The sequence below is a fragment of the Somniosus microcephalus genome, chromosome 12 (assembly GCF_052327205.1).
Source record: "Somniosus microcephalus isolate GS21.2 chromosome 12, FLI_Smic_1.0, whole genome shotgun sequence".
NCBI lineage: Eukaryota > Metazoa > Chordata > Chondrichthyes > Squaliformes > Somniosidae > Somniosus > Somniosus microcephalus.
In genome coordinates, this window is record NC_140998.1 from 104,490,020 (window position 1) to 104,502,823 (window position 12,804).

The window sequence follows — 12,804 nt, forward strand, 5'->3', positions numbered from 1 at the left end:
CGGTGCGGGTCGCGGCCACACCTCCCTATCATTAGCGGCCAGCAAGTGGAGGTTGATCTGGCTCGCGACCCGCGAGGCTGGTGTTGACACCACCTGCGGTAGCCTTGCGGGATGCAGCTGAATTTCTGCCACAGGGCGATAAGGGGGAGTGGCGGGGCACTAAGGGATCGCGGCGCACAGCGATGACATCAACGCTGGTGGTGTAGAGGCCCGGCGCGCTATTGGCTGGGGTATGGCACTATCAGCGAGTGCCTCAGTAGCGCCCTGCCAAATTTCTTGGGGTTGCCCCCGCCCGGGCAATAAGTCCTTTGCGCCCCGTTAGCACCCCTCGGAGGCGCTAACGGCAGGCACAAAGGAGCCGAATTTTGCGGCCACTGCACCCAGTGAGTGAGAGCAGCTGAATGGGTTGTCACAGCCCCCTGCACCAAGTGGGTGAGAGCAGACTGGGGTTCCACACATGCCCTGTGAGAGCAGCTGACGAGGGTGTCACACACCCTGCACCCAGTGGGTGAAAGCTGCTGAGTGGAGTGTGACACCCTCTGAAGCCTGTGGGTGAAAGCAGCTGACAGGGTATCACACCCCTGCACCCAGTGGGTGAGAGAAGCTGACTGGGGTGTCACACCCTCTGCACCGAGTGGGACTGAGCAGTTCACTGGGTGTTAAATCCCGTGCATCCAGTGGGTGAGAGCAGTTGACTGGGGTGTCACAATTCCGTCACCCAGCGGGTGAGAGCAGCTGACTGGGATGTCACACCCCCTGCACCCAGTGGGTGAAAGCAGCTGATTGGGTGTCAAATCCTTTGCACCCAGTGGGTGAGAGGAGCTGACTGTGATGTCACACCCCCTGCACCCAGTGGGTGGGAGCAGCTGACTGTGGTATCACACCCGCTGCATTTGTCTGGGGTGTCACACCCCTTGCATTCTGTGGGTGAGAGCAGCAGACTGACATGTCATACACTCCCTGCATCCATTGGGTGAGAAAAGCTGACTTGGGCGTCACACCCTCTGCACCCAGTAGGTGAGAGCAGCTGATTGGGTGTTACACACCCTGCACCCAGTGGGTGAGATCAGCTGACTGGGGTGTCACGTCCCCTGTACCCAGTGGGTGAGAGCAACTGGTTGGGGATCCCATAAACAAATTAAAAAAAACCTGCACCCAGTGGGTGAGATCAGCTGACTGGGATGTCACAAATCCTGCACCCAGTGGGTGAGAGGAGCTGATTGTGATGTCACACCCCCTGCACCCAGTGGGTGAGAGGAGCTGACTGAAGTGTCACACCCCCTGCACCCAGTGGGTGAGAAGAGCTGACTGAAGTGTCACACCCCCTGCACCCAGTGGGTGGGCGCAGCTGATTGTGATGTCACACCCCTGCACCCAGTGGGTGAGAGCAGCTGATTGTGATGTCACACCCCTGCACCCAGTGGGTGAGAGCAGCTGATTGTGATGTCACGCCCCCTGCACCCAGTGGGTGAGAGCAGCTGATTGTGATGTCACGCCCCCTGCACCCACTGACAGGAGCTGCTCGCGGAGGCGCCTCCCCCGTTTGTTGCGTCACGGGCTTCCCTGCGGAATCACGTGATTCCGGCTCCTCTGCTGCGCAGCCATGATGGTGGGTGTCCTTAATTCTGTCCCATTACAGTCTTTTACTGTCCGTGTCACTTTTTTTCTTATCGACCGCCTTGTCGGCCGCGAACACGCGTATTTATGTGTGCAGTGACAATGTTTTTTTTCTGTTCAATCAGCAGGAAGGGTTGGACGACGGCCCCGACTTCCTGTCTGAAGAGGACAGAGGAGTAAGTTTTTGCCTTTCTCTTTTTCTGGGTCTCCAGTCTCGGGCCCTCCTTTGGGCCTTAATGGGGAAATAAAGCATGTTCAGCCCTTTAGCTTCATAACTGTCCCCTTGGTAGATGCAGTTCCTCCCCTGCTGATTGTGTCTGTTGGCAAATTATTTCCATTAAAACGCTGTTGAATGTCAGATATGTTTCTATAATACCTCTTGTGTTTCCTCTTTTTGTTGCATAGTTCTATACAGGCTCACAACAGCAGCATTTTAACATGCATTTAATCCGTTATTTGTTAGTGTTGTTTCAGGCTTTCAGTTATTAAGTCCGCTTTAAGAAATTTAGCTGCAAAAAATATCCTAGAAGTGAATTAACGTCAGTTCCTTGTATATCCTAGTTTAGGAACAGACTGCAAAAAATTGCAGTTTTATAAAGTTCTATTTGTAAGTTGTATTACTACCCTCGGGAAGCTTCTACATTTTGGGGGGAGGGGGGACAGAGATCAGGGTCTCAGTGACTGAGATCTCTCCAGTTCCATTTCTACTCCCAGTTGAGTTTCAAACGAACTCAAATGTGAATGTACAGAATAAACTGGAGAACTCTTTGCTCTCCTATCTACACGATGGTGCAATATCTGGAGCATCACGGAGTCCATTTTTTGGCCAAATTTACTTCTATCAAGTTACTGACGCTGCCATGAGTTATTCTCTCTACGATCTTAACATTATTACTGTGTCTTGTTTTCTCTTTTCCCCCTCCCCTTGATTTATTTCAGCGTGAGAAGTTAGCTGAATAATTTTGTGGTATATTTCAGAGATTGCACTATGTACATAGAAGTAATAATGCTAAATAAAGTTTGCAAAATCGTGTGCAGGAATAACATGTTGCAAGGGTGTCGTGCAGTTGAAAGTCTGAATGAAATCCCTCAAAGTTGTGACTTTTTGTACCTCCCTAAATATGTAAATAGATATGCAAACATACTTTATATGTTGAATCAGATCTAGCATATTTTGAATTTTTGAATTGAAGTGCCTAAATTTTGTTGCTGGTGATCTTGTTATTCAGTATGCCAGTGTTTGTCATATGACCGATCAATGCATACAAGTTTATTTGCAGGTCAGATAATACTACAAGGTACTGACTCAACACAATATTTAAAAACAAAATTAGAATCCCCTCCACAAGTGTCAAAATACCCTTTCCAGAACATATTGCTTAGAATCTGGTTACTTTCCAGATGCATTGTTTGTGGATGATGTGGATATCCGTTTCCTAATTATATATTGAGTAGATTGGGCCTATACTCTCTGGAGTTTAGAAGAATGAGAGGTGATATTGAAACATATAAGATTCTGAGGGGCATCGATGGGGTAGATGCTGAGAAGTTGTTTCCCCTGGCTGGAGAGTCTAGAACTAGGGGGCATAGTCTCCGGATAAGGGGTAGGCCATTTAAGACTGAGGTGAGGATGAATTTCTTCAATCAGAGGGTTGTGAATCTTTGGAATTCTCTACCCTAAAGGGCTGTAGATGCTGAGTCTTGAGTATATTCAAGGCTGAGATAGAGTTTTGGACTCTAGGGGAATCAAGGGATATGGGGATCGGGCGTGTAGTTGAGGTTAAACATCAGCCATGATCTTATTGAATGGCGGAGCAGGCTCGAAGGGCCAAATGACCTACTCCTGCTTCTATGTCTTCAGTTCTGGCAGGAGATCGAAGAACATAAGACTGAGAACTCCTCGGTACTTTTTCAATCCAAAGGTTTCTGAAGTTAGAGCTGTCAATCGAACATGATTACATAGAAACATAGAAGATAGGAGCAGGAGTAGGCCATTCAGCCCCTCGAGCCTGCTCCGCCATTCAATGCGATCATGGCTGATCATCCAAGTTCAGTACCTGGTCCCTGCTTTCTCCCCATACCCCTTGATCCCTTTAGCCTTAAGAAATATATCCAACTCCTTCTTGAATATATTTAATGAATTGGCCTCTACTGCCTTCTGTGGTAGAGAATTCCACAGGTTCACCACTCTCTGGGTGAAGAAATTCCTCTTCATTTCTGTCCTAAAAGGCCTACCCCTTATCCTTAGACTGTGACCCCTGGTTCTGGACTCCCCGACCATCGGGCACATCCTCCTTGCATCTAGTCTGTCCAGTCCTGCCAGAATTTTATAAGTTTCAATGAGATCCCCACTCATTCTTCTAAACTCCAGTGAGTATAAGCCTAATCGTCCCAACCTCTCCTCATACGTCATCCCAGGTATCAGCCTGGTGAATCTTCGCTGAACTCCTTCCATGGCAAGAATATCCTTCCTCAGATAAGGCGACCCAAACTGCACACAATACTCAAGATGTGGTCTCACCAAGGCCCTGTACAACTGCAGCAAGACATCCTTGTTCCTGTACTCAAACCCTCTCGCTACGAAAGCCAACATACCATTTGCCGCCTTAACCACCTGCTGCACCTGCATGCTTACCTTCAGCGACTGTTGCACTTCCCCTTCTCCCAATCTGTTGCCATTCAGATAATAATCTGCCTTCCTGTTTTTGCCACCAAAGTGGATAACCTCACATTTATCCACGTTATATTGCATCTGCCATGCTTCTGTCCAGTCACCCAACCTGTCCAAATCATCCTGTAGTTTCTCGGCATCCTCCTCACAGCGCACACGCCCACCCAGCTTTGTGTCATCTGCAAATTTGGAGATATTACATTTAGTTCCCTTGTCTAGATCATTAATATATATTGTGAATAGCTGGGGTCCAAGGGCCGATCCCTGCGGTACCCCAATAGTCACTGCCTGCCACTCAGAAAAAGACCCGTTTATTCCAACTCTTTGCTTTCTATCTGCCAACCAGTTTTCTATCCAAGTCAATACCTTGCCCCCAATCCCATGTGCCTTAACTTTACACGCTAATCTCTTATGTGGGACCTTATCTCAAGCCTTCTGAAAGTCCAAACACACCACATGCACTGGTTCTCTCTTATCTATTTTACTGGTTACATCCTCAAAATTCCAGTAGATTAGTCAAGCACGATTTACCTTTTGTAAATCCATGTTGACTTTGTCCGATCCTGTTACTGTTTTCCAAGTGCTCTGCTATTACATCTTTTATAATAGACTCTAGCATTTTCCCCACTACCGATGTAATTCCCCATTTTCTCTCTACCACCTTTTTTGAATAGTGAGGTAACATTAGCTACCCTCCAATCCATGGGTACTGTTCCAGATTCCATCGAATGTTGGAAGATGATCAGCAATGCATCTACTATTTCTAGGGCCACTAGTAGAACACAATAGTAGAAATTATTCTGCAGAATGCTAATGAGGTGGTGTTACCTGTATTTTGAGTGACTGTTAGTGTCTCAACCATGTACAATTCAATTTGCATCTGGAACAAAGCCCATGCATCCTGACTAATTTCCAGTTCAATCAACCTGACCTGGTCTTTTAGGCGACTTGTCTCCTGACCTTCATTTTGCAGTTTGGTAATGGGACAGCTTGAATTTTAGCTCTGAACCATTTCAAAGCCATATCGAATAAACTACAGAAATTCCATATTTTACCACAAGATTGAATGAATTGTGTTGAACTGGCCAAAAGAGAGGCTGAAGGAGATCAGAGAGTGATAGACTCAACATATGTCCAGTATTGCAAAGTAGGAATCAACAGAGCAAACAATGTTTGGTTATATTGCTAAATTGGTGTGGAGCATAAGCCTGAGGGCATCATTCCTGTTTCGTGCTCTGGTTAAGCTCTAACTTTGAGTAGTACGTTTGGTTCCAGTCACTGAAGCTTTAGGGAAATACCAAGCCCTGGAAGCAGTACAGAGAAGAGCCACAAGTCTGATTCCTAGTGTCAGGACTGTGTTATGAGGTAAAGTTAGAAAAGCTTGGACTCTTCAGCCTTGAAAGGAATTGAAAGATTTGGGACCTTATTGAAAGAAAGTACTTGCATTTATATAGAGCCTTTCACAAGCTCCAGGATGTCGCACAGCTCATCACAGCCAACAAAGTACTTTTGAAGTATAGTCGCTGTTGTAATGTAGGGAAACAGTGCAGCCAATTTGCGCACAGCAAGGTTCCACAAATAAATGACGAGATAATCTGTTTTGGTAGTATTCGTTGAGGGATAAATGTTGGGTGGGACACTTGGATATTGAAGTGGATTAAAAATGGTTAATTTAGGCATTATTTCAAGCTAAACCTCAACTGTAGGACAAGGGGAACATAGGTGTAAACTGGTAAAGAAAAAAAAAAGTTGATTCAGGAGGCACTTTGTACAAAGAGCGATTAATACCTGGAACATTCTAGAGTAGTGAAGGCAAAACTCTAATAATTCAAAAGACAGTTTGATCATGTGATGGAGGGACAGTAGGTTTCTATAGAAGGATGACCTCGATGGGCCCAATGGCCTTGCTCAGCTGTATTTTATTTTTGTGTATCTTGATTTGTTACTGCGTTGTAACACACTCCAGATTGTGCACTGTTCTTTCGTCACTGATTTTGGTGACCAGTTTGATTGTATTTAATTCATATATGATGGGATGCGTTGCCTATGCAATGGAACAATTGATTTAAAAAAAATAGTGGTTTGTAGATAATGGTCTCCTGTGCATTTGACAATTGTGTGTGGATGACAGAAGTGAGTCTCGATAAGATGTTCAACATGACGTAATTGCTTGCTTCTATGCTAATCTTTAAATAAACTTTCAATATCTGAATGAATACAGAGGTATTGTGTTTGGTTTTGATCTTGATTATGTAAAATGTTACTGTCTAGCTTCGAGTTGTATCAAGGCAAGATAGGTAAGGTTTGATGAATTTTTCTTAAGGTGAGCTTTGAGATAGAACACTTTTATCATGGCGGTTTAGTTAGCCTATCAGACTATTTTTCCAAAAAGAGTATTTTAAGAGCATACAAGAGGGAGATTTTGGAAGAAATTGTTTATTTTTCAGTGTGGTCTAAATGCTTGTTGCATTTCAACAAAAAGTACTTATTGTATTCTCATAAAATTAGAATCTTTATTTTCTAAAATGGATGATTTTTCTTTAACTGAATTGTAATAAACTTGGATTGGTATTTTTTAAACAACTGACATTTTAATTGTTTCTCTAATTTCATGAATAAAAGTAGGGAAGAATGTATAGTCTGTGAATTAGCTTTGTCTAGTTCCGAGGCTTTACACGGAAGCGATATGTATGTATCAGTTTGTTCTAGTTAGTGGTATTGTGTGAAGTGCAGTTGGTGTTGCCAGTGCATTTGAGTTTACTATCATAGCTGTGTTGGTGAATTGATTACTGCAGTTTTTTAAATACAGACTTGTTTGAACACATTTATTGGTCATAAATTGGAAAAGAGCCTGTGCTTGCTGACCTACATTGGCTCCCAGTCCAGCAATGCCTCGATTTTGAAATTCTCATCCTTGTGTTCAAATCCCTCCCTAGCTCTGTAACCTCCTTCAGCCCTACAACCCTCCCTACCTCTGTAACCTCCTGCGGTCCTACAACCCTCCCTACCTCTGTAACCTCCTCCAGTCCTACAACCCTCCAAGATCTCTGTAACCTCCTCCAGCCCTACAACCCTCCCTACCTCTGTAACCTCCTCCAGCCCTACAACCCTCCCTACCTCTGTAACCTCCTCCAGTCATACAACCCTCCCTACCCCTGTAACCTCCTCCAGCCCTACAACCCTCCAAGATCTCTGCGCTCCTCAAATTCTGGCCTCTTGTGCATCTGCGATTTCCTTTGCATCGCCATTGGCGGCTGTGCCTTCACCTTCTTAGGCCCTAAGCTCTGAAAATCCCTCCCTAAACTTTTCTGTCTCTCTACCTCCCTTCCTTTTAAAGTGCTCCTTAAAACCTACCTCTTTCATCAAGCTTTTGTTCACCAGTCATAATGTGTGGCCCGGTCTCAAATTTTGCCTGATAATACTCCTGTGAAGCGCATTGGGATGTTTTACTACATTGTTGTTAGGTCCACATCACTGCAACATGGTTTAATTGAACATGATCATGCATTAGCTACGCAAGCTTGCATAGTTGCGCAATCTCAACTATGTTCACTAGGAACTGGATTGCAATTGGCCAAATTTATTTAATGTAGGACCATTGCCTTTTTATAATGAGCATTAAAACTTGCAGAAAGGATTGTCTATTTTGAAAGGAATCCAAGTACAGGAAACTGTGCTATCCGGCACCCATGGGACCGAGCTGCTGCCGTTGCCTAAAAAGTGCCGTACTCTCCAGAGTTAATCACAGAATCACAGAAACCCCACAGTGCAGATAGAGGCCATTTCGGCCCATCGAGCCTGCACCGACACTTATCCCACCCGATCCCCGTAACCCCTACACCAACACATATCCCACCCTATCCCCGTAACCCCACGTATTTAATCCCCCTAACACTAAGGGTCAATTTTTTATCATAGCCAATCAACCTAACCCGCACATCTTTGGACTGTGGGAGGAAACCGGAGCACCCGGAGGAAACCCACGCAAACACGGGGAGAATGTGCAAACTCCACACAGACAGTCGCCCGAGGCCGGATTCGAACCCGGGTCCCTGGCGCTGTGAGGCAACAGTGCTAACCACTATGCCACCGTGCGCCATGTTGAGAGATACGGAGACAACAAACACTGTTGCTTAGCAACAGCTTCTAAACACTCGGGTGTGGCCCTAAAGCTCTGTAGCTGAAGCTGTTGCTATAGCTACAGACTTTGCACAGCTTGACTGTTCAAACAAAGCAAAAAAAAAAACAAACAAAAAGAATTAAAAACGGTTGCTGATTTTTGCCAGTGGCTCCAGATTGCCGGATAGCTCACCTCCGGATAGCACAAAGTTTCCTGTACAATGTGTGATAAAAATAATAACTTCCGGGAAGTTATGTCATCACTTCCTGTGAACTATGAACTGTGTACATACCTCACTTCCTGTCATGTGTCACTTCCTGTTGGACTGGTATAAATACTGGTCTGTTCAGTATTGTAAGAGGCTTCTACCAGAGGCATGGTAAAGACCTCTCTTGTATATAGTGTGTTTATAAGTTACTTAAAGCTTACTTTAAAGTTACTTGATGGTAAGCCTCCTTTTTCTTACATCAATTTAAGTAACTTAGTATTTACACTCACGAATACTAGACCTTCGGACAAACTCGGAATTAAGGATCCAGGGAACCACCCATCATGGAGAAAATCCTTAGACCTATTCGTCTGGACTTGGACCCGAATGCACCAGCAGCTGGCAGGGTATGGAAGCATTGGTACCGTACTTTTGAGAATTTTCTGGATGAATGTGAAGCGGATGCTCCTGCTAGATTGAAGATACTTATCAATTATGTGACCCCAAAAGTGTTCGAATATGTTGATGAATGGGATAATTACGATGAGGTGATTCGGGCACTTAAGAAACTGTATGCCAAGACCCCAAATGAGGTCTATGCTAGACATCTACTGGCCACAGCCCGACAAGGGCCAGGGGAATCAATTGACGAATTCCTGCAAGAACTTCGCAGGCTCAGCGTAGATTGTAACTTTCAGGCAGCCTCAGCTGAGCTGTACCGCCAAGAAATGATTCGTGATGCTTTCATCTGCGGGATTGCCTCTCCATTTATACGCCAGCGTCTACTAGAAAGTAAAACACTTGAGCTACAAAAAGCTTTTGACCTAGCTTGTTCACTGGATTTGGCAAAGAGAAATGCAGACCTCTATCAGCTGCCCAGATCTCGATCTGCTGCTGTAGCTGCAACCAGACAATTCAAGCGGTCTCAGGTGAACCCTATCATGGGGGAATCTAATTCTGATAATTCTGATGAAGAAGAGGAGGACGACCCCACTTTAGCAGCCTCTTGGCAATCTAGGAAGGAATGCTTCTTTTGTGGAGATGCTTTTCACCCTAGGAAAACCTGCCCTGCTCGCAATGCAATCTGCAGTTATTGCGGGAAAAAAGGACACTTTGCTAAAGTTTGCCTATCAAGGGCCTCTACGAGGGCCAATCCAGCTAAGGCCTACCGAACTGCCCCAATTAGGGCCTATCAAGATGCTCCAGCTAGGACCTATCAAGCTTCCTCTCGAGCTCTCTCCCGAAGAAGCACACCGAGAGTTTTAGCCACTCTCTGTGCAACGACACCAATTACAGCTGCTTGCCCACAGAACCTGTCTCATGCTGCCACAAAAATTTCAATTAAAGGGCATACCTTAGATGCCTTAATTGACTCAGGAAGTACTGATAGTTTCATTAAGGAACAGATTGTTGCGAAATTGAAACTACATGTCTTCCCATCGGACCAGGCAATTGCGATGGCCCAGTCATCACTTAATACCAGAATCTCCGGCTTTTGTGTTGTTGATATGACACTTCATGGTCGTATGTATCCCTCCACCCGACTTTCGGTGCTCAAGGACTTATGTAGTGATCTCCTCTTAGGACTGGACTTCCAAAAACAGCATAAGAAACTCACCATTGAGTTTGGTGGATCCAAACCCGGACTTACTATTTCTAATATACCGTCTAAATTACCATTTTGTGCATTATCAGCAGCTTCACTTGATGAACCCTCATTATTTGCCAGTATTCCGCCTCAATGCCAACCGATAATAACGAAATCGCGGCGCTTTAATCAGGAAGACCAATCTTTTATTGCGGCTGAAATCTCTCGACTTCTAGCAGAGGATATCATTGAACCATGTTCGTCGCCCTGGCGGGCTCAAGTCGTCATTGTCAAGAACCCTCTAAAACCTCACAAACAGCGACTATGCATCGATTATTCGCAAACCATCAATCAATATACCGACTTGGACGCCTACCCATTGCCACGCATTGATGATATGGTTAATAAACTGGCCGAATACAAAGTGTTCTCAACTTACGATTTAAAAAGTGCCTATCATCAGTTACCCTTGAAGGTCTCAGATAAGCAGTACACAGCCTTTGAGGCTAATGGACGGCTGTACCAATTTCGTCGCCTCCCATTCGGGGTTACTAATGGAGTGGCTGTCTTTCAACGGGCAATGGATGGCCTGGTTAAGCAGGAAAACCTAAGGGACACTTTTCCCTATCTTGATAACATTACCATTGCAGGTCACGATCAACAGGAACACGACTCCAACCTCCAAAAATTTCGGGATGCCCTCCATCGCCGTAATTTGACCCTGAATGAATCCAAATCTGTTGAGTCGCAACCGACCATCAACATCCTTGGCTACTGCGTAGGCAATGGTATCATTAAGCCAGACCCAGAAAGACTTCGCCCGCTCCAAGAGCTCCCGTCACCTAAGAATCCGGCTTCTTTACGTCGGGCTCTCGGTCTGTTTGCATACTACGCTAAATGGATTCCTCATTTTTCGGACAAAATCCAACCCTTGCTGCATGCTAGATCATTTCCACTGGGAACAGCGGCTGTTGCAGCCTTTAACCTTCTCAAAAAACAGTTGGAGAAAGCGGCTCTTCACTCCATTGATGAGAATCTCCCTTTCGTGGTTGAATGTGATGCCTCGGAGGTGGCGATCTCGGCTACTCTGAATCAGGAAGGTCGTCCTGTAGCATTTATGTCCAGGACCTTACAAGGTGCCGAGCTACATTATCCTCCGGTTGAGAAAGAAGCCACAGCCATCATAGAGGCAGTACGGAAGTGGAACCATTTTCTAGCTCGCCAGCACTTTACATTGATCACGGACCAACGATCAGTCGCCTTCATGCTCGATAATCGAAAACGAACCAAAATTAAGAATAATAAAATACAACTTTGGAGGATGGAACTGGCCTCTTTTGGTTATACCATTCTCTATCGGCCTGGCAAGGAGAATGTGGCCCCGGACACCCTCACATGGGCATTCTGCTCCACTATGTCATCCTCCACCCTCATGGATGTCCACAATGGTTTGTGCCATCCTGGCGTTACGCGCATGCTACATTTCGTACGATCACGGAATCTCCCTTTTTCCACTGGAGATGTAAAGAAAATATGCTCAGAATGCCGGCTTTGTGCGGAATTAAAACCTCAGTTCTTCTGCCCCTCAGATGGTATACTCATACATGCAACCCAACCGATGCAACGACTTAGCATCGATTTTAAGGGCCCAGTGCCCTCTTCAACTCGGAACACATATTTGCTCGCCATGATCGACGAATATTCACGTTTTCCATTTGCCTTCCCCTGCTCCAATATGCTGGCGTCCACAGTAATCTGCTGCCTTGAGCAGGTATTTTCTCTCTGTGGCATGCCGGCTTATATTCACTCAGATCGGGGTCCATCCTTTATGTCGAGGGAACTCAAGGACTACCTCTCAGAACGGGGAATTGCTACAAGCAAAACAACACCATACCATCCCATCGGAAATGGGCAGGTAGAGAGGTATAACGGTATCATCTGGAATTCCGTACGTCTCGCTTTAAGATCTCGGGGCCTACCAGACCAGCAATGGGAAACAGTGCTTCCGGATGCATTGCACTCTATACGGTCCCTGCTTTCTACAGCCACAAATACTACACCTCATGAGCGGTTCTTTGGATTCCAGCGTCGCTCATCTCATGGGACATCACTCCCGTCATGGCTAACTACTCCTGGACCTGTATTACTCCGAAGATACGTTCGGACGTCTAAAAATGACCCTCTTGTAGACGAGGTCGAACTAACCGATGCCAACCCCACCTATGCAAACATACGATATTCCGACGGCCGAGAATCTACCGTATCATTACGGGATCTGGCTCCCTGCCCACCAGGACCTAGTGGGACATCGGGTGATGGCATTTCACCAGGAAACTCTTGGGACCTATCGGGTACCCCTCTCCAGGATCCTGATCGGACACCAACTAGCTTGGTGCCGGTAGAACCCCGTGCTCAAGGTTGCGACCCTCCCAGTACCACGCATGAAAGTACTGGTCTGCCACAGACCAGCTCTGCACCTCCCTCTGAACAGAGGCAGTCTGACTTTGAACCTATTGGGGCTCGTACTCGAAGCCATGATCTCCCCGACCCTTCACAGGGCAATCCAGGCCACACGGACTCTGGCCAATGGCCAACCGCAT

General features: G+C 45.9%; 1 protein-coding gene across 3 annotated transcripts in view; it reads left to right on the forward strand.

Annotated features, from left to right (window-relative positions):
• The first annotated feature begins 1,551 nt into the window (after nucleotides 1–1,551).
• snx6 (sorting nexin 6) overlaps nucleotides 1,552–12,804 on the forward strand; it is a 57,683-nt gene continuing 46,430 nt past the window's right edge. The window contains exons 1-2 of one of the 3 annotated variants that reach the window (XM_086003372.1): nucleotides 1,552–1,609; nucleotides 1,746–1,793. In XM_086003372.1, coding sequence (XP_085859498.1) covers nucleotides 1,604–1,609; nucleotides 1,746–1,793 — 54 coding nt within the window. In that variant the 5' untranslated portion in view covers nucleotides 1,552–1,603. Of the gene's footprint in view, nucleotides 1,610–1,742; nucleotides 1,794–12,804 lie in introns of all 3 variants that reach the window. The other 2 variants (XM_086003373.1, XM_086003371.1) reach the window with 2 other exon arrangements.